Source organism: Leptodactylus fuscus, chromosome 4, assembly GCF_031893055.1.
Source record: "Leptodactylus fuscus isolate aLepFus1 chromosome 4, aLepFus1.hap2, whole genome shotgun sequence".
Lineage (NCBI taxonomy): Eukaryota > Metazoa > Chordata > Amphibia > Anura > Leptodactylidae > Leptodactylus > Leptodactylus fuscus.
In genome coordinates this window covers 121768475-121795760 of record NC_134268.1, presented here as the reverse complement: position 1 = coordinate 121795760, position 27286 = coordinate 121768475, and the positions used below count along the sequence as shown (strand labels likewise).

Sequence of the window (27286 nt, the reverse complement as noted above, 5' to 3'; positions counted from 1 at the left end):
GTAGCAGACACTTAGGAAGTTAAATACATGGCTAAACGCTTAGTACAGAAAAGAACAGTTTGGGTTCCTAGGACACTGGGCTGACTTTTCATCAGAGTACAAGTCATTTTCCACAGATAACTTGCACTTCAATGGAACGGGGTCTGCTGTTCTGGTGGAGAGAATTCTAGAGGGGGTGGCAGAGCATTTAAACTATGAACTAGGGTGAATGACAAGCAGATATAGGGGTGGCTATATCAAAGAGGGGACAGGTTATAGTGGTGGGTGGAGAAGTGGATTGTGGTAGAGAGATTAGAACAGTTGATAGGACGAATCCATTTATTAAAACCAAACAGTATAGATGTATCTGTCCATAAAACTTCAAGAATGCACATTTCAGGTAATGAGTGTATGAATTTGGATGGCAAGTGTAGGAATTAGGGTAAGTTCACGCAGGGTTTTTTGATCCGGAATCGCCTCAGGTTCCGGACCAAAAAATGGGTAGCCGTGACTGAATGCCAGTGCACTGCAAAGAACTGACCGATTGATTTCAATGGGAGCCATCTTTTTGGTCAGGATTTTGAGGCGGATACGGCATCAAAATCCTGACCAAAAACTCTGTGTGAACTTACCCTGACAGATCTCTGGTAGGAGGCCAGGGAAAGTGAGAAAAAAAGAAGCTCCAGTGTCTCGCGCTGCTGTCTGATCAGAAGGGGTACACCTAATTGAACAGGACTGTTATGGTTGGGTTTTTTTTTAGACTCTTTTTTTTTTTTTTTTTTTACCTTCCACAGACTCCTGCCAGAGATATGCAATTCCTTGACAACGTCTTTAAAGTTTATAGGGACCTTAAGGCTCTGGTCCATGTACTTGGCTTGGCAGAGACATGGCTAGATTCCTCACATGATTGGGCTATTAATATCCAGGGTTTTACATTGTTTCGAAAAGACAGGGCTCAAATGAGGTGGAGTGTATATGCATGTCAAAAGTGGCAAGGAAATGAGTGTGAAAGAGACAAATGTGGGTGAAGATTGCGATGATTTGGAATCCTTGCGTGTGAAATTGCATAAGGATTTTATCTCTCATAAAATACTTTTTGGCATAATCTATAGACCCACAAACATAACTGAATAATGGGCAGCACAACAGGTGGCTACAGAGGTTTTGATGGGAGATTTTAACTATCCAGATATTGACTGGGGTCATAATTTTGCATAGTCTGGGAGGGAATTCATCAACTTATTGCATGACAATTTTATAGTCCAGGTTGTAGAAAATCCAACTAGAGAGTATGCTCTGCTGGGTCTGATAATTTCTTTTAATGTGGAACATGTTGGAACTGCCACTTTTGGCAAAAACCAACCATAATCTAATCAGATTTCACTTGAATTGTAAAAAACAAAAAATATTTTATCCAAAATCGGGTTTACCATAACTGGATATCCAAAGAGGAACAAACACACCTCATATATTTTCAGACTCACTTCAACAATCTCAATTTTGTATTAACATAAAAATGTACAGTTTTACAAGCACCTAGTATGGTAAGTATGGAAGAATGGTAAAACATGTACACACTGTAAAAAAAACCCACTGCTTTCGATAAAAATCCCATTTGATTATGTCTGTGTAGCCAAGTACCGGATACATTTTGTAATAGAAACTTTTACGCTATTTTGAACAACTGACCAAAACTAATTAAACCTATCCTATGAAAAGAAAAAGAAATTTTTGGCACTCAAAATAGACTTCCAAAATATTGAAGGATTTTATTACATCCAAATTAATATAAACGTTTCGGTCTGAGGGACCTTCCTCAGTAAATCTTAAATAAAAACAAAAAAAGACGAATTCATATGATGAAGTAATAACACAAGGTCCAAAACAGAGAAAAGTATAAGAATAAGTATAAATATGCCAAAGTACTATACATATGTATACACACAAGTGTTCATCCAGGAGACCAGGTGAACCTCTGGCCTCAGGTAGCGCTTTCCCTTGACTACAGGAGACAACATTTGAGCCTTCTGCCCCGCACTCCTATACAGCCTTGAACAAATTTATCCCCGTATTCACTGTGGTCTGCAGAAGATTATTATTATATCTACTGTCTTTTTTTTCTGTTGACTGCAGAACCTTTACAGAATACTACATTTGATGACATTACATGCCCAAAAGGTCCTGCTCTTCTTTGTGAGTGGAGGATATTATGTTGGTGTGCCATTTCACTTTTTGCCTCAGGTGGATCAGGTGGAAGATTCAGTATAACCTGTCATTTATGCTGTGAAATCTCTGCCCTTTCTCTGCATAGAAACAATGATTTAATCATGGAGGAGATCCTACCAGTAGCTAACAGACCCCTTTGTATGACTGTGCATACACAGCACTGAATTTGACATTTCTGGTGTCAAAAAGTTACAAAATTGGTATTGTGGGGAATCGCTCAGGTAGATGCTCGGTAGCAGTGCAGGAAACGGGGACACAGAGACTGGGTTGCATACAAGTTCAGGCTTTATTCACTTGCAGTGCATTAACTACCTTTGCAAAGACACAAATAACCAAAATAAAAGCATTCTCGGCTGAGAACTAATTAAACATACGTGAACTGTTCCGTGACTATCCAGGAGACTGGCTACCAGACTCCCAACTTGGCTCCCAGCTCTGCCAGTGTGGTTCCACACTCCTAATCTTCACACACAGACTATTATCAGACCTTAATTACACAGCTAACCTCCCTGGTGTGGGTCTTTACCAAACACCCTTTAGCCGCCTGATTGGAATATACCTGTCTTCCCAGACCACACCCTTCACTCTCTCACAGTATTTACAATTTTTTGCACTTCTTAAACTGCTCACACAACGTTTGGAACATGGGTAGGAAATAGGGTGGTTTTTTTTGTTAAGATAACACTTCTTTCTCAGTATAGAAGCATTTTATGTTTAATAACTTTGGCATGACGTTATGAAAAATAAGTCATATTGAACTCGACAACACAGCAGACTTATGTAAAACTTAATAGCCTAATGTGTATTGCTTGTAATACAATGTATATTTCAGTAAGAGTGAGCACCATATACCCCTTGTAGCATGCAGTACAAGGCATGAATTTTATGTTCTGAAACTGACAGTGATTTTCTCTAAATAACTAACAACGTGTGATTGATAAATAGGGCATTAATCCCTGCGAGCACAATGAATTAATGATAGTGATGTGCTTGACTGGCGCTAGAAATGTACTGTGAATCCGGATGATTTGCCTGTCACACAAGTTTGTGCAGCACTCAGACCATTTCATTTTAACACAGAGCACAAATCCATTTAAAACATCAAAACAATTTGATCAACACCAACGGAGGTGCAAAATACTAGAAAGTATGAAAGGAGATGTTCCATCACGATACAAATCTTATTAATTCCATATGGTATGTACCTCTCTTAAGAATAACCATCTGAACAGGCAAATAAAAAAAAATCTGTATACCTTGTGCTATATAGACATCAGAGCTTTCAAGAAAATCACATGGCTCTTACTTCTCTTAGTACTCATTCAGATTACAGTAAACTGGTCAGCATTCTGCATTGTTGTTTTTAAACTAAAACCTTGTATGGAAAATGCACAAACAAAGTATAATGGAATGATCTCTTATTATATACTGATACAAAATACATATATACAGCAATCATCCATTCATGGATTTATTTAGCTTTCTGTTCTTCCTTTCGTAAGGAAGTTAATCACGAAACACTCCAAATCCCTCAATTTCTTTGTAGACCCGCACTGTACTGCACTTACCATCCTGTCACTTCTGATGCTTTCATCAGACTGACACTGTGTATGTTGCATGTCTACACAAGTCTCAACCAGCACATAGAAACTCAGCATTTTAAGGGGGCGTTCACACTACCGCCGCTGTCCGCTCAGGGTTTTCCATCCTAAACCCTGGGGAAACTGGACAGGGTACGGCTTGCTGGAGGTCAGCTTTAAAGGTAACTGACTGTGTTTCTGTATGCAGCCTCTCTGCCTGGAAACAGTTTTTTTGCGTGTTTTTTTTTGCACAGACACAAAGTCCTGCATGTATGGCTTTGCATCCGTGCAAAAAAAAAAACGGTTTCTAGGCAGAGAGGCTGCATACGGACACCGGCAGTTACCTTTAAAAACCCATTCAAATGAATGGGTTTTAAAGCTGACCGCTGGCAAGCTGTCCCAGAACATACTGAAGGAGATAATTTATTAAACGGACACAAAGTTGTACATGCAGGACTTTGTGTCTGTGCAAAAAAAAAAAACACGTGGAGAGGCTGCATGCGGAAACACCAGCAGTTACCTTTAAAGCTGACTGCTGGCAAACCATCCTCTGTCCAGTTTCCCCGGGGTTTAGGATGGAAACCCCTGGGTGGACAGTGGTGGTAGTTTGAATGCCCCCTAACACTGACAGAAAATACTGAAGGAGATTATTTATTGAACACCTTTTGTACACCAAATTTATTAAATGTGACTTTTTTTTTTTTTAAAGTGCAGATTGGAGTCATATCTGCACAGAAGTGTTAAACTTATAGGTGCACCAAACTGATCAAATATTATGTGGTGCAAATTAGCATGTGTGTAATATGCATCAAATTTATTGGTGAGGCTACAGCAAAACTGATTTTAAATGTTTCACTCATAATAAATCTCCATAAGTGTTGGTAAAATGTAGTTTCTTATTCCATTAAATATAAGAAGGTATAATATAGCAAACCAATAACTTCTGATATATACCACTGGCATTGCTAGGATAAAGGTTTGTGGCTGTGATTAAAAACTGACACTATAGAAGCAGATGATGATATGACATATCCATACAACCCATAAAAATAACATGACTTATCTAAGCATCTTTCAGATGAACTTTTTGCTCTGAGTAATGTTTTTTTATAATGAGCACTGCTTCATTCTGTATATTGGTTCCAAGCACTAGCAAGCATTTAATCACTTGGATATGGAAAGAAAGTGTTTACTTTAGGCGATGAATATTCGTCTTTATGCTTGTGGAAGCAGAGTTACTTGTCTTCTGATGGTATAAAATGTGTGTATAGCAACAATGGGCCATGTTGATTTCTAGTGTTAGCCAGGCCATCTGGAAACTCATGCATTTGTCAGCTCTCATTACAGCATATTAATCCTTGCCAAGAGGAAGTCTGATAACTAGATGCAACGGAAATTAAATACTGCTCATGGCTGAAATCCTGCGCCCATTACTTGCAAGTATAAGCACTAGACGTCTTTAATAACAGTGTATGGAATGAGTACAACAAAGGTCCTTGAATGTTTTTTTATACTTATTTCATAGCCTATACAGTAGAGATCCAGTTCCTTGTAGTTTTTGGTTCCACCTATTGAAAAACTGGCATCCGGTTTTTGTCAATATTTTCGGTTTATTTTGGCAATATTTTGAGGGACAAAGGTCCTTGTATAGTTTTTTTTCTAAAGCAACTCTTCTGATCACAACCATCATGCTTTACGAGACTATTTCAAAGTTACATCTTAGTATATGAAGGAACAATCATGTTGGCAGTGAACCAATTCCTATATTATGTTTGTTATTTTCATGCTATCCTTCGTACTTTGATGGTTTCCTCATGGCGTATGGGGAAGTGGGGGAAAAGTAGTTTGCGTGTTTTGTTCTTAAAAGAAAAAATTTGGTTTCCTTGTACAGAATTATATGGCATTTTAGTTACTAATAAAAAATTATATATATATATATATATATATATATATATATATATATATATATATATATATATATAGTGGAAGGGAAACTAGGCTAATAAAATTTTGCACTCGGTGTATAACGTCAGGCAGTGTCAGTAGGGTACAGTGTATCAAGCTGACCCATAATTTACAGAAATCATATTTAGGCTACATTGACATCTACGCCAGAGTTGGAGACACCAATGCAGAGTCCTCTGAAACGCGAAAGAGAACAAAGTTGTGCAAGACGAACCCAAACAATGGAGAGAGAACTTGTGTGAACCTAGAATTAGTTATTTATTACTAGGTTCTACATACATCTCCTGTAGAGATGAGCGAGTAGTATTCGATCGAATACCTTGGTCCCATAGGAATGCGTGTAAGCGGTGAATATTTGATGCGCTTAACCCCTAGGTGTTCGGCCGCTTACACGCATTCCTATGGAAGCAAGGTATTCAATCAAATACTACTCGCTCATCTCTAATCTCCTGTAATTGTATGCCATGAATGAATGTCAACACATGACTTCTTTTATGCAAGCTGGAGGTAATAATAAAATATTTAGCATTAAGTCAAATACAATATCAAATAACTTACCCCTGGTCTTGGTAGAGAAAGATAGGCACGCTTGTCTCCTGCCAAAATAATAGCAGAAAGAAAGACTATGTTACATATATATATATATATATACATGCTGCAATTACCACTTACAACCATATATCTTCAGAAAAGCCTTACATAATGGCATGCTAACTTTGCGCTCATAGCCCTGACTTTCTCATGCAAAAACTCTGTGCAGTTCTGTGCAAAATAGGTGAGAATGTTTAGCCGAGGACAGGTACAAAACACTCATGGGCGCTTGCTTTTCAAACCTATTCACTTGAATGGGTTTGAAAACTGACTGCTGGGTTTCCGTTCCCTGTCCAGTTTCTTGGGGCAGAAGACGGAAACACAGCTGGATAGGCTAAAGCGCACACGGGCGCAGATTTATTTCTCCCTATTAATATGGGATTCACCCTATAATCGCATTATCTTGCATTGGGCTAAGTTTTTGTGACAAAAGTTGTATTTTAATATTACCTCTTTCTTTTGGTGGGTTAGGACTTGCCACTTTTCCAGTCTTCGTTTATATTTTGCTTACTGTTATAGTTTAGTTTAATGTCTCCAAACTAACTGCAGCCAAGTAGGAGAATATAAATCTATGTGAATAATGGTCACGAGCTTGAAATACTTCATGGACATGCATTTTGTTACTCTAATACAGGGTTCGGCCACTCCCGGCACATGTACCAAGAGTAACACTCTAGACATATTTCCCTGGCACAGCAGTCCAGTGGTTTTGTATGGACCAAACTTGTCCAAAACAAAACTACTATTATAATACTCCGGGGTCTTTAGTATAGGGGTCATTGCCTAACCCTGCTCTGGCAACAAGCATGACCAATATGAATGTATATCACACCATAATATACTTACGTCCTCACTTCTATGACAATTAGCCTTTTATTAAGAGAATAGCAACAAGAAACACCTTGGCTATCATATCTTTATTGATGTGGACAGGTTTATTTACAAGGAAAAGTAGCTTATAGCAATATGCAAAGTAGCCGTAATTGCCCACTGGGTGTCCCTGATGGTGGTAAGTGCCCCGTCTCTCTAGAACATACCCTGCCCTGTCCTTACTTTTCATTTGCATATTAGATAAAATTGGTTCTCTCTCCTTATACTTTAGTCTGCATCAATAAAGATATGTTTGCTAATTTTTACCTCACTGCAGCATTTTCATTAGTTTAACCCCTTTCTGCTGTGACAAATTTTCAGTTTTCATTTTTATCTCCGTCTTAACATTTTAAATTCTTTTGTTCACACAGCTGTATGAGGGCTTGTTTCCTTTTGGACATATTGCACTTCCTGTTGGCACCATTTAATATTCCATATCTAGCACTGGGAAGCTGGAAAGAATTCTAATTGGGGCTGGGATTGGAAAAAACTCAATTGTGCCTTTTTATTATGAGTTTTCCTATTCCGGCATTCACTATGCAACAAGACTGAAAGGTAAACTTTATTTTGTGGTTCCGTACGATCACGACGATACATTTATATAGTATGTGTTATGTTTAAATACCATAATGGGGTACATATATGACTTTTTGATTACTTTATTCAATGTATTTGAGTGGGGGGAAAATGAATAAAAATCTGTTAAGATTCTTTCCCATTACTGTGTTCAGCTTATGGGATAAATACTTTTATATTTAATAGTTCAGGCATTGCTGGATATGGCAATACCTAATATGTCTATTTTTATATATGATCTAGGGAAGAAAGGGGGCCATTTTACTATGCCGCTTCCGGGTGGGGTTTTTTGTTAGTTTTTTTAAAGATTTGTGGTTGCTTTTTTTTTTTTTTAAAGTCTCACTATGGAGTTGTATTCTGTATTAAAGTATTTTGTATATATATATATATATATATATATATATATATATATTGCAGTTCTGCCTTCAAGGTGTAATAATGACAAGCCTGTGAATATTTGATGAGCTCCCAGCTGTTTACCACAACCCAGAACATCAAAAGGGCGCAGTAAACTCTTGTCATGACAGCAAAGGGGTCTACATGGGGACTGAAACTGGAACTTAAATATGATGAACAAATATACATGCATAAAAGTTTGGATTGTCTGGCAGATATACCAGCCTAAGTGTCCAACATGAAACCCATCTTGTCATATCTGGCCTCAACCAGCAACCATTCCTTTCTCAGTGATTACTCATTCTGGCAGATACTCTAGTTTCTAGGAAGTGACCTTAGCAAACTGAGAATTGGACTGAGAATTTTCTTTTTTTTTTTTTAATGGGTTTAATGGGTTTCTGTGACACCTAGTGAGGAACAATTCACCATTACAAAAAAAGGGAGGGAATAATGGATGGTGCATTATTTGGAGGGGTGTAGTTTTGAAAATGGGTCAACTTATGGGTGTTTCTAATATATAGGCCTTTATAATCCCCTTCAGACCTGAAATGGTCCCTAAGAAATTAGTTTGGGAAATTTTCTGGAAATTGCTGTTATACTTGTAAGCCTTCTAATGTCCAAAAATAAATTAAAGGACGATTTATATAAAGCAGAGATATGGTAGATAATATTTATTAAAGTATTTGGGTGGTATAACTGTCTCCTAAGCAGAGCATTTCACATTTCGAAAATTGCAATTTTTCCAAATTGCCATCAAATTTCCTGTTCCTCACAGGCCAGCAATGATGCAATGTAAGGCTCGCCCTTCTAATAGTGGGGAGAGACTGGTGCCAACATTAACGACACCAATATCTCCAGCACTATGGCGCATACCAGGAAAACAGACAGTGCGTTGAATTCGGCTTTCTAGCGGTATCTATCATCGCATATCGATGAGGATGTGAAAAGTCCTCTTTAACAAGACATCAAACAAAAATGTATGAAAAATAGACTACCGTATTTTTCGGACTATAAGACGCACTGGACTATAAGACGCACCTAGGTTTTAGAGGAGGAAAATAGGGGAAAAAAATTTTGAAGCAAAAACTGGTAAAATATTTAATATATGGGAGTTGTAGTTTTGCAACAGCTGCAAGGCCACATTGACAGGTGACCCTGCAGCTGTACGGGGATGCATAGAGTGTTTTTTTTTGCGGGGCCAGAAGTACTTTTTAGTTATACCATCTTGGGGAATATCTATTACTTAGATCACCTTTTATTGAAAAAAAAACCCGGTGGTTTATGATATATGATTTTCTACTTTTATATATAGCTTTTTTTTTTTTTTTTTTTTTTTTAACTATTTTATTTTATTTATTTACAACTGTATTGCCGTCTATGGGACATTCTGTCTATTAGTATTACGGCTGGTCATAGAGACCAGCCGCAATACTAATACAGCAGTGACAGGCCGCGGAGCCTCATTAGGCTCCCGGCTGTCACCCGAACAGGTCGGCTCCTGCGATATCGCCACGCAGGAGCCGGCCTGCAACTTTACAGGTACGGGGCCGGTGGGGACCGGCCCGGGGGAGAAGAGGCCGCTGATACTGACCCGGCATCCGCTGTACTAGAGAGGCGGATGCCGGGGAGGGATAGACGCCGGGGCCTGAGACATCGCTGCCCTGCCCTGCATGAAGCCAGTGGCGGGGGGACGGAGGAGCGGAATAGCATCACTCCTCCCGCTGCTGGCTTCATGCAGGGCAGGGCAGCGATGTCTCAGGCTCCGGCACCTGTAATGGCGTCTATCACTTGCCGGCTTCCGCCTCTCTATTACAGCGGATGCCAGGCGCCACATTCGGCCTATAAGACGCACCCTTCTTTTCCCCCCAAATTTGGGGGAAAAAAAGTGCGTCTTATAGTCCGAAAAATTACTCCAGCAATTTGCATTACTATTTTATTAAATAAAAAAATGCAAGTAAAACATAATTTACTTCTTATATTATACCAGCAGATATTATTAGGACATAGGTAGTTAAATCAAGCTTCCATCAAAATTTTAGTCTTTACAAATTCTAGTAGGCAAATCTCTTACCTCGTCTTCCCTCAAACACATCATTAATTTCTCGCACTAAAATGGACATATCATTTAGCTGAGATTCCCAGGCTTCACAAAAAACATCCAAGTTTTCCTTAGCAATTTTACTGGTTGGATGTAGAGCTAAAGTTTCTGCTGCTGACACAATCTGAAAAACACATAAGGAAAGGCGGCGCGGATCAGAACAATAAAGGTGTGAGAAGAATAGCCTTTACAGTATTTACTGTAAAAAGGGTTTCTAATGATAGAATCCCTTTAAAGAAGACTTCTGGTCCAAAAGCTTAAAAAGGTATTCTCATCTGGGCATTTATAGTTACCGTATATACTCGAGTATAAGCAGAGTTTTTTAGCACAGTTTTTGTGCTGAAAAAGTCCGCCTCGGCTTATACTCTGGTCATTACGGTCATTCAGCAATATCATAGTTACAGACCCGGCATACAGACACCGGGACAGGTGCCGGCCCTCAGCATCGCCACGCTCCTAGCAGGAGCGTAGCGATGCTGCTCATTTCAAACTGCAGAAGTACTCACGGTACTTCTGTTAGCAGGCCCGGAATACAGACCCCGCCGGCACACTCCATCACATGCCAGGTGACGTGGCCACGTAAGCTCAGGCCCGCACCCGGCGTGTATCTGCGTTCCAGGCCTGCTAGCAGAAATACCATAAGTACTTCTGCAGTTTGAAATTAACAGCATTGCTACGCTCCTGCTAAGAGCGTGGCGATGCTGCGGACCGGCACCCGCCCCGGTGTCTGTATGCCGGGTCCAGATGCCGGGTCTGTAACTATAATGGCGCCGCTCTTCTTCAGAGCGGTCACCATACCAACCGGTACCTCCGCTGTAACTTTTACAGCGGTAATGTCGGAGCTCCCTTCAATCATGCCTGCAATCAGAGATCGCAGGCATGGGGAGCTAGGACATCTCTACGATGCTCTACGATGTCCCGGTACGAGGGGTCCGGGCAGGTGCCGCCGTGCTGATGGAGGGAGCGGTGTGACCGCTCTCTCAAGGGCGATCCTTTAAATAGGAACTGCGGCCGGCTTCTGCCGGCGATTCCCCTCAGCGCTCCTGCATGGCCAGCTGCAGTTCTCCTTCAAGTCCGGCCGGCTGGGGATTCCCTTCAGAGCTCTTGCCGGGAATTCCCCTCAGAGCTCCTGTAAAGGCTCCCCGGCCGGCAGTGCTTCTCTTTTGCAGGCTGCTCTATGCAGCCTGCAAAAGAAATGACAATTTTTACAATGTATTGCAATATATTAGTATTAGTGATCAGACCCCCTGGGGTTCAAGACCCCCTAGGGGGTCTAATAAATGCAAAATAAAAAATAAATAAAAAATAAATAAAAATAAAGTATTAGTAAAATATTAGTAAATAAAAAGTATTATCTGACAGAATTGCAGGGGTGCCAATACTTTTGGCCAACACTGTAAACTAACACGGACTCCTCATCTAAATGGGGGACTTTTCTATTTCTTTGACAAACTAAATAGTTTTCGACCCACTTAGATAACCAGTGCTATCCACTCGAGTGAAAGGATTTTAAAAAGAAAAATAATTTATTCAGGACCACATCACAAATCTAATGATATATGGCATTTAGCATTTTGTACTTGGGGACAGGTTCTTTTTAGTAAAATGGTCTTATCTTTCTTAAGCCAGACCACATCTATTCAATTTCTGTCCCTGCACGAGTCAACTTTTGAGCTCCAGTTACATTTTTTCTCCTCAGGATCACTTCTGCTAAAGAAACACTTTGGCCGGAGCTTTTTCCAGTAAAATCCTTAATTATCTGTTGATAAATTCCGTCATTGTTTAAAGGGAATCCATCACCCCCTCCAGGGGTTTAGTATCCCAAATTATAAAGCCGTCTGTGCCCACAATTAAAAAACACTTTATACTCATCTTGCTGCTATACCCCTTGTGTCAATGCAGTTCTTCACCTTAGCTTCATTGCACATGCTCCATACCTCAAGCACTTGCGCATTGAAGCTGTGATGTACATCCTTAGCTTCACGATAGAACTGCTCAGGGAGCACCAGAGATGAGTGTAAAAGATCTCTAAGTATGTATAAGAATTTTTTTTTTTTTTTTAAATGCAGGCACGGACAGATTTAAATCAGGATGATGTGGCCACTAAACCACAAGTCTGTAAGAACCTATGGGTGGTTTAGTGGCCCAAATCGACCTGACAGGTTCTCTTTAAAGTCAAGTTGCTGCATAAACAAAGATCTTTTGTGATGTTTTCTTAACTGATCTTATCTAGATTTCGTGCTGTTGGTAATGACTGCTGTCATCTCACAGTAAGCGTTTGCATAGTTGCATATATACATACATATTTTTTTAATTTTCTGTAACACATTACAAAGGTAGAGTAGGGCTTCATAGCTTTACATACCTGAGGACCAGTCACCTGAAACGTATCTTCTGCATGAATACATGTTATTTCCAAAGGTTCTGTGCCTGAAACATGTCTCAACAGTCGACAAGTCTACAAGCAAGAGCAGAAATTCTTTAGTAATGAAAGAGGCCTGTGCTCTTCTGTTCTGATTCAGTAAGAACCACCAAGACAAATACTGTTGTTATTGCTTTAGGACATCACCTACAGTACTACAGATATAACTGAAACTTTCAGGAGCTGCAGACAAACAATATACATACAGTACATTGTACATGTGAGCATGTGAACAAAAAGAACTATTTTACTATTCTGCACTGCAAGTAATATTTCCAAAATGTGTCTCTGCCAGGCTATGTGCTGAAATGTACGCCAGCATATAGATGATGTTGATTTCAGTGATCCTTTGTTTCAGTAAACTGGCATAAAGTAAATGTAACGCAACTCCCATTCCAAGTTCAGCAACATGACATGGAGGCGTAATAGCCCCAGCTGCAACAATTATTTTTCCAAACTCACAAACGTGTGGTGTAGAGTCCATGATAAATCTGCCCCAATGTGCGTTTTGCTGTGAAGAGAACTTACTGCTGCAAAATTGGCAAATCCTTTTCTTCTCATTTGCCAACTTTTTTTTGTGGGTTTCATTGTGTTTTTACATATACTTTTAGAAATATTTGAAAAATCTCAAATTTACCCATGTGAATAGTCTCTAGTCTGAAAATATAAAGGACCATAAAATGCAGATACATTGCATCAGTCTAAATCTAGCTGTGCTGTACATGTGTGCTATAGGTTTTCCATCAAGGGTTCTGGTATTTTTGAATGTAGACAGATTCCAGTTGTCAAAAATATTGCTGACACAATATAATACTGACAGAAACTGACAAACTTTACAAGTCAATGATATAGTTCAGTATTTTAAAGTTTAACTTGCTTTCATGTACATTTTTCCTATTTTGTGGATTCAATTCTGCTTTGGAAAAACACAAGTGCAAAAAATATGAAGAGATGCAGTTGCAGATTCAGGATTGTGTGAACGTAGAGTCCCAACGTGTTTACAACAACGTAATGATGGACTTCACACTTAATCATGCAGTTGAGCATTTGTTTATCCATCACAAGTGCATATGTGGTGGAAAGTAGTAAAACATTTTTCGGTCTATACAATAAAGACCTTCTTCAGACTCTCTGAAGATATCCCAAATAAGGCCTGCAAAAATTGCCAATTACAAAAAAGGGAAGAAGTGCTGGTTCACCCAGTATAGCCACCTGGTGCTCATGGGATTGGCGTTATGCCTGTGTAAGAAGCGCTCATGCAAAAAAATTCCACTGAATACTGCCATGTTTACTAAATATGTCTTTTTTGGTGTGAGCCTTTTTTTTTTTTTTTTTATAAATAGTATTTACGTGCACCAAGTATAATAAAAGGCACGAAGGGTAGAAAATAACCTTGCACAAAATAACCTCATACATGAAACTCATACTGCTGTTAGATATTGGGTTTTTGGACCATGAGTGCATTTGAATATTTTTAGCATCTTTTAAAAAAATAGGTACACATTATGGATGCATTGTAAAATGTTATGTTACTTATGAAAAGCCACATCCACTTTTCCTGACAAAAAGGAAAACGACAAGCACTGTGATTAAGAGACTCATCAGATTGGTGGGCAACCGACCAGAAAGGAAATTGAATTGGGTACTCACTTCCACCAGTTGTTCTTTTTGCTCTGATAACTTGCAGGTATACTCTGCCACAGCTTCCAAGTTTCCTTCTGCTCCTGCAATTTTCAACGCCTTTAGGACAATGTGATCTGCATGGTATTTTAATAAGTCAGATGCCAGTGTCGTAGCCGCATTGTAAAGCTAAAAGTAAAACACATTTATTGTTACCGGTTAAATTAGTAGCCATATACAACACTGTATCTAGTCATATAAGTGTATCTAGAGGTATAACTAAAGGCTCCTGGGTAGCAAAATCTTTAGCAGGGGCCCAAGTACTGTAGTCTTCTGTGACTAAATTGCTTTGTGGGCCCCCTTGAGCATCAGGGTGCAGGTGTAAATCCTCTCTTTGTGCCTATAGCTATTCTTTATTAAGAATAAACACAGATCCATTAGTACATATCTTTTTCTTTATTTTGTGGACACTTTTTAGTTTCAGTGATTTGATAAATGAAACAGGTGGTGTCCTGGTTAACTGTCCAGCAAAGTTTGTGACACATTCACGACCCTGCTGTCCAAGAAGGACCATTAAAGGGGTTGTCCCATCACAAGGATCCTATCTATACTGCTTGTTAATGTGAATGTAAGACTTTTCCTAAATACATTGCTTCAGCAAAACTGCTTTGTTTGTCCACTATCTTACTTTATTCTTTTTTTTTTTTTTTTTTTTTTTTACACATCCCTTGACTTATCGGGTCATAAGTCAAGTGATGTATCTGCTGCTCTGAGGGGGGGAGGGAGGAGGGGCTAAGTGCACGGGAGCAGGCCTGGAGGGGGGTAGTTTACACTTTGGGGGGAGGGAAGGGGCCACCAATACAGACCCGGCATCCGCTGTAATAGAGAGGCGGATGCCGGGGAGTGTAGACGCCGGCACAGGTGAAGCCAGCAGCGGCAGGAGCGATGCTGCTATTCCGGAGGGGGGAGGGGGGGCGGAGGAGCGGAATAGCAGCATCGGTCCTGCCGCTGCTGGCTTCACCTGTGCCGGCGTCTACACTCCCCGGCATCCGCCTCTCTATTACAGCGGATGACGGGTCTGTATTACATTGTGAAGGCTGTACGTCCGATGCCTAGTGCATCGGCAGCGCACAAGCAGGGCAAGCGGCATGGAAGTGACGACTTCTCACCGCTGGGTTTGCATATGTAACCCCGCCCACCAATGACGCAAGAAAGCCGGAAGACAGAAGAATTTACTGCAGCGAAGACTGGCGAGTATGCGACGTGGGACAACCCCTTTAAACTGACCGAAAGAAAAAGTAGTACACTAAATAATACTCTTGGTCATTAGGTTGTACATTTGGTTCTCTAATAATAAGCTTTATTTTATGTTCACGACTGAAATAGAATATAATAAAGTTACTGTATCAGAGTTCTTGTAGGACAGCTTTATTTCCTGTGTACACTGAACTATATTTATCTCCTGAGTGGTCTAATGAGTGGCATTTGTTTCCTGCTCAGATCTGGCAAGACAAAATGTGTGTTTAGCAAGACTGGATCTATTCTGGGCTTACAAAGCTGCTATGCAATGATACATCCACACTGCTCTCTTGGCAGCTAATATTTTAATTTGTTTCCTCTTCAAGTATTTGGATTGTGGGCACAGATTTCTTACACGGTAAATCACTTTGATATTGTAATGGTACAGCTTTCAACAGATACAGAGATATACTGTAATGCAGTAATGCTTAGATTGTGTTTATTAACATACTATTCTAATGGTCTAATGCAGTCTTTCTCAAAGTGGGCGATAACGCCCCCTTGTGGGCGCTGGAGGCCTATAGGGGGGCAGTAAAGGGCACAGAGAAGATTGGGGGGCGTTGAAGCGGTTTAGGGGGGCGATGGCTAATTTAAAGGGGTGGTATCATAACAATGATCCTATCTATACTATATCTATCCTAAATACACTGCTTCAGCAAAACTGCTTTGTTTGTCCACTATCTTACTTTATTCACTTCATTATGGACACTAGCACCTGGCCCCCTGCTCATTGCTGAGGGAGCCACATGACATAGCTCCCTGCTGTGTGGGGGGAGAGGGGGGGGGCTGAGTGTATGGAGCCAGCCTGTGTCTGCACATCACATACACATCACCTAGCTCCCTGCTGTGAGATAGAGGGGGTGTGTGGAATAAGTGCTGCTTTCTTATATAAAGCAGTCTAAATCCTACTGGGCTAAAGGACCTGGTCTCTCTGTTCACTAGGGTAAAGCTTTATTAATCGTTCAACGATTTTTGATAGCATTCCCATCATCGTATTTGTGTGAACGAGGATTTAGTGCTGTGGCAACGTTGCTAACTAAAAAGAGAAATCGGTTGCAGATTACCGAACGCGGTGACTTACGGCTGTTTTTGAGTAAATTCGAGCCTGATATTAACAAACTTGTTAAAATTCATCAAATTCATCCTTCACATTAGATTAGTTTTAAAATTAAAATGTTTGTTTTAATAACATGAATAAAAGTTTTCCTAATATTACAAAATGGTGTTTTACATTACCCTCATCAGAAAGTCTTATTTTCACATGACACACATAATTTAATTATTAACATAATGACTGCGATTGTGATTCTTAAGATGTAGTAAAGTAAAAAAATTTGGGGGGGGGCGCTAGAAAATAATTAATTCTCGAAGTGGGCGGTACACAAAATAAGTTTGAGAACCTCTGGTCTAATGAAACAATAGTGTCTGTGTCCCTCTGTGAGCCATACGGTACTTCTAGGAATATTATTTAGTACATGATCACAGTGCATAGAAAACAAAAAATTCTGATCGCTATGGGTACAACAGTTGAACTTCCCACTGATCATAAGAACGGTGGTCTCCAATGTCCAATGGAGCGGTAGAGCCCTATGCTGTGTATATAGGATAAGTGTGATTAGTGTGAAAACCCCTTTAACATGTCAGATATTAATCAAGCAAGAAACGTGTACTGGTGACCAAGATTTTGTGAATTTTAACAAGTTCTCATCTATACTATGATGTGAATAGTCCGTCAACTTAAGCGTATACAAACCTTTAAACAGTTTTTGATTTTATGGAAGTATTTGTGTCATCAATAAAATGTGTAATTTAATTAACGGATTTTGTCATCTTTCTGCTAAAATTCACTTTATTTTTTATTTTTTCACCAATTTCTCTCACTGCTTCTCACTGGAGCTCTTGTATAAAGCAGAGAAGATAAGGATATGAGTGCAGGGGGTAAATTTGCCTCCTTCCTGAACTTTGACGTTATAGTACAACTGGAAGCAGGGTAGCTTCCCCACACCATGACATACTATTACGCCATGAGGATGACCCTAGCTCATAGGTGACACCCACTAGACGAGCTCCGATCACAGGTTTTTCACACTTAGATTACATGGTCATAATTAACTGTGGCATCTAGAAGTTGCCCTGGATCTGCCCAATTCCTAATGATCCAGTCTCTGGCTGACAAGCTGTATAGACTGCAATACATGTTAATAAGATAAGAGAAGATAATCCTTTAATAGTCCCACAGTGGGGAAATTTCAGTATGTTACATCAGCATAATAATACAGATACAGGATAATACACAGTAATATAATACAGAAGTAGACACATAAGCAGAGAAGAGAAGATATATTAGGAGTCCATAGCAGCTAAGGAACAGAAGAACGAAGGAAGACTTCATAGCCATATTTATTTAGTTTTCTGTGCGGAGTGATCTTCGCTTGGTCTGATGTAGATTATACTGCCTGATCGCGGTTGGAAGGAAGGACTTGCGATAGCGCTCCTTCTTACACTTGGGGTGGAGCAGACGGTCACTTACAGTGCTGCTAAGTGCCATCACGGTCTCATACATGGGGTGCAATTTGATCTCCCTCATGGAGGTCACCACGGACAGGATCCTTCTGTCACCCATCACCTGTACTGGGTCCAGGGGCCTCCCCAGGACAGAGCTGGTCCTTCTGATCAGCCTGTCGAGTCTATTTCTGTCCCTGGTTGATATACTGCTCCCCCAGCAGGCCACACCGAAAAAGATGACTGAAGCAACCACAGAGTTGAAAAAGGACCTAAGAAGTGGCCCCTGGACTCCGAAGGCCCTCAGCCTCCTGAGCAGGTAGAGTCTGCTGTGGCCCTTTCTGTGCAGCCCAGTCTAGTTTATTATTAAGTAGCACACCCAGATACTTATAGGTCTGACTATCTCAATGCATGTCCCTTGGATCTCCACTGGGGTCGAAGCACTTCTCCGTTTACTAAAGTCCACCACCATCTCCTTGGTCTTCCCAGCATTAATCCTGGTGTGATTCTGCTGGCACCATTCAACAAAGTCCTGGTTTAAGTCTCTGTATACCCTATTGTCACCATCAGTGATAAGGCCTACTATAGCAGAGTCATTGGAGTACTTCTGTAAGTAACAGCTGGATGAGTTGTGCCTAAAGTCAGCAGTGTACAGTGTGAAGAGAAATGGGGCAAGAACTGTACCTTGTGGTGCCCCCGAACTACAGATCACAGTGTCAGACACACAGTCCTGGGCTTTCACATACTGAGGGCGGTTTGTCAGGTAGTCTAGTATCCGGTTGGACAGGTGATGGTCCACACCACCAAGGTTCAGCTTCTCCCTCAGTAGCCCTGGCTGAATGGTGTTGAATGCACTGGAGTAATCAAAGAACGTTATTCTCACAGTGTTCCCGAGTTTCTCCAGGTGAGAGAGAGCTCTGTGAAGAAGGTGGATGATGGCGTCATCTACCCCAATGCCCGGTTGATAGGCAAACTGGAGGGGGTTCAGAGCGGAGCACACTAGAGGGCGCAGGTGTGTCAGGACCACTCTCTCTAGGACCTTCACCAGGTGGGATGTCAGTGCTACAGGTCGGTAGTCGTAGCCAGTCGGGTTGGGTTTCTTTGGTACTAGTACCACACAAGATGTTTTCCACAGTTGAGGTACCACTCCCAGCTTTAGACTCAATGTACATGTGCGTATTAACACCACACAGCTGGTCACCGCACATTTTAAGAACACTTGTGCTTAAACCATCGGGTTCTCTGGCCTTGTCTGCTTTAATCCTCTTGATTTCCCTACACACTTGAGACTCCTTGAGGATCAGATAGTCAGATTGCAATTTACTCTAGTCAGTGGGGGTTGGGTGACATGCTGGTGAAGGGACAGTTGGTTTGGAGTCAAATCTATTGAAGAATAGATTAAGCTCATTAAGCCACTTCCTGTCACCTTCTGAGGACCAGCCTTTTGTTTGTGTCCAGATATCACCTTCAGACTGCCCCACACCTTCAAGATTCTACCCTCCCCTATCTGTAGTTCCATCTTCCGCCTGTAGATGGCTTTCCCCTCTCTGATTAGTTGTCTTAACTGTTACTGTACCTCCCCCAGGCCATTTTTGTCCCCAGACCTAAAGATTCTTTTTTTCTGCTTGAGAAGGGCTTTAATCTCAGAGTTGACCCATGGTTTGTTATTGGAGAAACACCTCACCTTTCTAGTTGATACCGTGCTGTCCACACAGAAATTAATTTAGTCCGTTATGTAGTGTGTGAGTCCCTCAATGTTACCTGGAAATGAGTCTTGATACACTTCCCATAATGTTATATTAAAACAATACCTCAGAGTCTCGACACTTTCCTCTGACCAAATTTTCACTGTACGGGTAACAGCCATTTCACTATGCAACAGTGGAGTGTAAGTGGGTCGCAGATGTACCAGGTTGTGATCCGATCTGCCTAGGGGCGGTAGGGCAGATGAGTTATATGCATCCCTTACATTGGCAAAGAGCAAGTCCAGTGTTTTGTTGTCTCATGTGTGGCAGGTTACATACTGTGTCAAACCTGGTAGAGTGGATGCTGGAGAGACATGGTTGAAGTCTCCCGACACCAGGAGGAGGGCATGGGGGTGAGTATATATTACTGAACCAGCAATCAAAAGATCACTGTTTCAGTACACTAGTACGATAATAAAGGGTTTTTTTTTTTGTTTTTGTTTTTTAAATGTCTTATTTAAAAAATAAAGAGAACACGGACAAAATTGTTGGTACCCCTCGTTTAAATGGAAGAAAAACCCACAATGGTCACAGAAATAAATTGAATCTGACAAAAGTAATAATAACCAAACTACATGTTGACACACCACAAAGCTTCCTCAGAGAATGTCCTATGGACAGATGAAACAAAAATCAAACTTTTTGGTAAGGCACATCAGCTCTATGTTTACAGATGGAAAAATGAAGCATATCTTGAAAAGAACACTGTCCCTACTGTGAAACATGGAGGAGGCTCTTTTATGTTTTGAGGCTGTTTTGCTGCATCTGGCACAGGGTGTCTTGAATCTGTGCAGGGTACAATGAAATTTCAAGACTATCAAGGGATGCTAGAGAGAAATGTGCTGTGCAGTGTCAATCTTGAACTTAGTCTCAGGTCATGGGTCTAGCAACAGGATAATGACCCAAAACACACAGCTAAAAACACCCAAGAATGGCTAAGAGGAAAACATTGGACTATTCTGAAGTGGCCTTCAAGGAGCCCTGACCTAAATCCTATTGAGCCTCTTTTCAAGGAGCTGAAACATGCAGGCTGGAAAAGGTACCCTTTAAACCAGAGATAACTAGAGCAGTTTGCTCATGAGGAGTGGGCCAAAATACCTGTTGAGAGGTGCAGAAGTCTCATTGACAGTTACAGAAATTGTTTGATTGCAGCGATTGACTCAGCTGGAGAGGTGTTTCTGCTGTGCAATTTATGGGATGATACCCAGATTTGCTGCTGCTGCTACAATAGCTTTTTTGAGATTATATATATATAAATCAGCGGATTTCGCCTCAAAATCTGCCTCTATACAATGATGGTCTATGGAGACCGCTTGCTTTTTTTTTTTTTGCTAGCAGTTTTTTGCCGGTAGCAAAATAAAAAAAAAAAAAGAAGCGACATGACCTTTCTTGAGGCAGATTCCGCCCGAGGAAGCAATAGAAGTGAATGAAGCGAAAAACGTGTTTTTTTGCAAAAAAACACGACTGAAAACGCGACGCTTTTTTTTAAGGACCATTCACTTTAGGGGAGGGGAAAGCCACCTGGCATTTTTGAAGTGGATTTTACCAAAAACTGCTCCAGAAAATGCTCCAAAAAACGCCTCAAGGGTTTTTTCCGCACCAAAATAAGCCAGGCGGTTTTTACGTGTGAACGACATGGTGTCCTGCAGCAAAAAAGCGCTGCAGGAAAAAAACGCGGCAGCATATCATAGTTCTCCCTACAACACTCTAGATAAAAAGTCTAAGGTTTCCTCTGTGGACTTTCTGTTTCAATTATATCTATCGGGAAACAGCCAGCTTTTCCTTAGATATAACTGACATACTGCGATTTCCAAAACTGCGCCGATTTTGCCACGGGTAAATTGCAGCGTTTACGCCATGTGGGACTCCATCCTAAAGGCACTTCTGGGATTCTGTAAAAAAAAAAAAACATTCTATCTAAGAACTAGTCCCTCTAAATCTGCACTCTGTGAGCCAAAAAGCATGGCACTCTTTCCCTTCTGAGCCTTGCAATGTCCCCAAACAGCCGTTTACGCCAACATATACCGTATTTTTCGGACTAAGACGCACTGGACTATAAGACGCACCCAGGTTTTAAGAGGAGAAAAATAGGGGAAAAAAAATTTCAGGCAAAAAATGGTAAAATATTTAATGTATGGGAGTTGTAGTTTTGGAACAGCTGCAAGGCCACATTGACAGGCGACCCTGCAGCTGTACGGGGATGTATAGGGCGTTTTTATTGTGGGGCCAGGTGTACTTTTTAGTTATACCATTTTGGGAAATGTTTATTGCTTAGATCACCTTTTATTTAAATCAGAGGCAAAACGGTGAGAAAAACCCGGTGGTTTGGCACTTTTGATTTTGACGTTCACTGTACATAAAAATATTAGTAGACCGGGCATTTTCAGACACAGGGATACCTAATGTGTATGTTTCACAGTAATGTTATACTTTTATATGTATTCAAGGGAAAGGAGGTGAACTTTTATTTATTATTATATTTTTTTTAAGTGTTTTTTTTTTTTTTACTATTTTATTATCCCCCGCCTAGAGGGCTTGAACCTGCAATCATTTGATTGCAAGTACCATAGACGGCAATACAAGTGTATTGCCGTCTATGGGAGATTCTATACATTACTATCGCGGAGTGTCATAGACCAGCCGCGATAGTAATATATAGCTATGACAGGCCTGGGAGCCTTCATTAGGCTCCCGGCTTTCATCAGAACAGGTTGGCTCCTGCGGCCTCGCCGTGCAGGAGTCGGCCTGCATCACTAAAGGTATGGGGCCGGTGGGGACCGGCCCCGGGGCTAACTTTAAACTGCTGGGACCTGCGGAGGAGGAGCGGATTTGCAGCATGGCCGCGCTACTGCCACCGCTGGTTTTCTTCAGTGCCAGGAGCGTGGCAATCTGCAGGCCGCGGCAGCTAAGACACTCCCCGGCATCTGCTGTAATAGACCGGCGGATGCCGGGGCCTGCAGTATTGTCACACTACTGCCGCTGAAGAAAACCAGCGGTGGCAGTAGCGCAGCCATGCTGTAAATCCGCTCCTCCCCCCACATTCGGACTATAAGACGCACCCTCATTTTCCTCCAAAATTTTAGGGGAAAAAAGTGCGTCTTATAGTCCGAAAAATACGGTAATTCTGCTTAAAATATACCCATTAAAGTTTTGTGTATCTCTGTTGACACTTGATCACAGCATATAGGATAATGAAATGTGCAAAATTTTCACTTTGCAAATTAATTTTTGGGAAACACTATCTCGCTCTAATGCTCACTACACCCCTTTTTAAACTCCTTGAGGGATATCATTTCTATAATGGAGCCAATTTTTTAATTTTAACTTAGCCTCTGCAATTTACCACCAGCGCAGTGTAAATGTATAACTTAGACCTCAAACGCGCATGCTGCTTTTTCATCTTTGAGCCCTGTCATATTTTGAAGGAAAAAACTAGATACACATGTAACGCGTTTCCAAAAATCAGGAAATAGAACAAAATACTGTAACTGACTTTTCACAATGCCATGGGCTGGGCATTACATATCCGGCAATGACATAAAACTGAGAAAATATATACCCCTTGATAATTTTTGAGGGGTGTAGTTTCTAAACTTTTTGGTACTTTCCATTATCCTGGCACCTTAGGGGCTCTGCAAATGCATCATGGCAACCAAAAATGATTATGTCCTTCAAAAGCTGAAAAGTTTAGAGGCTAAACGAATGGACTATTTAAAATAAATAAATTTCAACTTCATACAGTTTTAATTCCTCTATAATGTTTAAAGGGCTAAAGTTCTCAAATGTGGTTTTGAATTATTTGAAGGGTACACTTTTGAAACTGGGGTAATTATGGAAGGGGGACAGAGGTTCTAATATACAGACCTATGGGTACAGATCACAGCGCTTCAACTCAGTACACTGATGGGGGCGGGTGCTCTGTCTCGTCTATGAGACACCACTCCTCCCACTGGCTCATTCAGACTACCCGTGGAAGTGGGCCAGCATACATACGGAGGGCCAATCCCTCCACCTTCCTCCTCCCCGCCATCCTGACCCCCCACCCACCCCCCTTCATAAACAAGAATCTCCATTACCAATGAAAGCAATCCTGCATTCTTATCTCTTCTGCATTATCTGTTCTCTTTTCCCTAGGTGCTGTTTCACCTCTAAGTACTTCCCTTCAACGTTCTCTATATATTTTTCATCCTGTGCTCTCGGCCACTTAACCACGCTCCCTCCACTGTAACCATGCCTCCTCCCTTTAGCCTGACAGGGCCCCTTCACACGGCGTAAGCGCGCCGCTCATTTAGACACATATACACGTGTCCGAGCGCGGCGCTTCAAAACAGAGCCCATTGATTTCAATGGGAAGCGTGTGTATACGTGTCTAAGGGCCCCTTCACACAGAGTTTGAATCTGTTCCTTCTGGAATAGAAATACTAATTTGGCAATTAACCCCACATCATGTCAGTAGGCTTATTAACTGAGTCATGCATGATGTTAAGGGGGCTGTCCCTAGAGGACAGCATACAGAGGCACTGTTCTCCTAATTACATCCTGGAGAAAAGATTTGCATATTTTTACATAGCATTCCTATTATAACATTCCTGTTATTTACTTATACTGTCTATCTGTTGTAGTCATACAAATGCAACGACTGACACTTATTATGTCGATATATGTATACCTACTAAATTGATGATACAGTAATTGGTCTTAAACTCCATTATGAGTTCACTTGACTGACTTTTTAACCATATGTACTTATCAATTGTCACCCCTTTGTACTTACTACTTTTATTATTATTATTACTGTTATTTGTTTTAGTGGCCTGACGAAGACGCTAGACCGGCGTCAAAATGCGTTGCTTTTGTAATACCTGTCTTTTGGAACCAATAAAGCTATTTTTACATAGCTTTTCTTCACCCAGTGGCGCTTCTTTTCACCCGTTTTTTTTACCATTTCATTGTTTCACGTAATATCACCACCCTCTAGGTTGGTGTCTGGGTTCAGCTGCAACAGAGGACTCAACAGCACATTCACCAGGGCGCCGGTCTTTTATTTAATTGTTATTTATTCTATGTTTAGTTAGAGCCTAGCAGGGCAGGTATTTATTTTTGTATTGTTTCCTTGTGTTGCTGCACTACCATTTTGAGTGAAAATAAAACTCTACCTTTGTTTTGGACTAAAGAAACTGGACTTGTGTGTCTATGCCATCCCACCTAGCAACCCCAGACCCTGACAATAGTCATGAAAATACAGAAAACTCTTTGAATGAGAAGATGTGTCCAAACTTTTGGCCTTTACCAAAATGCTCAGCAGACGAAAGATGTCTGCTGAGAACAAACATTCCTTCTGGAGTTTTCTCATCTCACCCACCTTAGTAGTCTGGGTGAGATGTACACCCTTTATTTACACACACATGCTTTCTCTATGTGACTGTAATGATGATATATAGAAGGGATTACGATATTACAGCCAAAGGAGAGGGTTATTGAGTGAATGAGAACTAGGATGGCTGCTGCGGGTGTTCTGGACAGGCTAGCTAGGGAAACAGGAAGAGGGAGTGAGTGAGAGGGAGGGCGAGTTTGGACCAAGGACTCATGAGAGCTGTAGGAACAGAGCTGTAGGAACAAGAAGATGCAAAGGATTCCAGGAGCTCCCAGATAAGCCAGAAATCACTCAAAACACTGCTAAAGGTACTTGGGTGCACTCATTAACCTATCAAAAGCACCAGCAGACTAATTTTTGAAAATACATGTTTTACCCTGGAAAGCACCTTTAATAAGTCTTACTCTATACAGGTATTTCAAGACATTACTAAAACTATAATATTTGTCAAAGTTCACAAAATGAGTGTCCCACATTAGCTACAGAGCCAAATGACTTCTGCTTAAGTATTTAACATTATATAAACAAATCTTATTTTTTACAACATAACAGAGCTTTAAAGATACATATATCATTGTAGAAGTCCATGTCATACAACTTACTCACAACTATCCACCTATTACTACATTAGGTTATTCTCTAGTGTTGTTTGCATGTTTCTATCATCTGTAGCAAATATATAACAAGTATACAGTATCCCAATACAGGTTAAATATTGATATGTTGTAAATATCCAGTTGCCTGTCATTGGGAGACAGTATGTCTGTTCTAATTCTGTCTTTGTTACAAGTTTCCATCTGACCTTGCGATGTTATACTATACAGTATATCTCAGTTTACCTGGACTGGACTCATTACAGTTAAAAGTCCATTGATTTGTGGATACAAAGAGTTAGCGACCTAAGTATATTTACTGAACACAGAATAAAAAATAATTTTACAGCAAAGTATCAGTAAAAAAGGATATAGATCAGGTTATAAATATTAGGGCATTAAATGGGTTTATTTACAATTTTTGCAATACACACACACAGCTTTACGTGCAAACTTAATGACCATAGAGTTTATTAAAAACAACATTAAAATATTCTTTTGCAGCAGGTTCCCACAAGAACAAAAATTGTTTTGTAACCGTGGCAGTGCTACAGAGACCCAAAAGTAATTTAATATTCCCTCTCCAGGAGTGAGAATAAATTAAAGGGTTTCTTTTCAGTTTCAGTCATTTGTGTCAAACTCTTCATGCATGCAAGGTTTACAGTTAATCGTGTATTAATTGCTTGGTGCATTGAACAAAGGGTTTTGATCATTTTAATGTGCTTCTAACTGAGCTATTAATCTGCTTTAAGAACTTCTAAAATGTTGTATTTATCATCCAGTAAGCATAAAGATTCACAGCTAAAGACTCCAGAGGCCTGCTAGAAAATCCACATAGCTCATGGTGTATAAATACTTCAGAATGATCTGTCTGTGAACATAACAAACAGCACAGATCTATATTCTTGCACTGACCTAATGAATGTCATTGTAACAGATTACTAGTTCTGCCAACCCTGTAGTCGAGGTTTTTGAATAGAAGAGTGTAGGATTTCTGTGCCTCAAATTCAAGAGAAATAGCCACTGACCAGCAGTTCACCCTGCTCTATCTATACATTCCCACAAGGATTTGCAAGGACTAACAAACTCATGTAACTATCTTGTATTCATTCACATTTCAGTATCATCACAGAGTGTGATTTTTCTCTACATGGTTTTCTTTCCTTATTAAATCTGTAGAGTTAATGCTTGCTTTTTGAAAACAAAGATTTTCTGAAGCTGTTTTTCCACACTGTGCAAGATTAACTAAATTCTTACTTGCTTTGCTGGTACTGTAAAATGTAGTATTTCTGCAGCAGTCAAAAATGTTGCATTTTCCGAAACATGGGTTTTTAATTCAATCCACACATTAATTTTGATCAATTTTACCTGCAGAAATGCAAGCATTTTCCCTATAGATTTAATAAGGGAAAAAAAACACATACTGTAGAAAAAGGCAGCAAAAACTCAA

General features: G+C 40.4%; 1 protein-coding gene across 1 annotated transcript in view; it reads right to left on the bottom strand.

Annotated features, from left to right (window-relative positions):
- Nucleotides 1–27286, bottom strand: part of CTNNAL1 (catenin alpha like 1) — a 180996-nt gene that overhangs the window by 24580 nt on the left and 129130 nt on the right. Inside the window, exons 9-12 of the mRNA XM_075271009.1 lie at nt 14354–14512; nt 12647–12739; nt 10255–10405; nt 6309–6346 (exon numbers count right to left, since the gene is read on the bottom strand). Coding sequence (XP_075127110.1) covers nt 6309–6346; nt 10255–10405; nt 12647–12739; nt 14354–14512 — 441 coding nt within the window. The remainder of the gene's footprint in view (nt 1–6308; nt 6347–10254; nt 10406–12646; nt 12740–14353; nt 14513–27286) is intronic.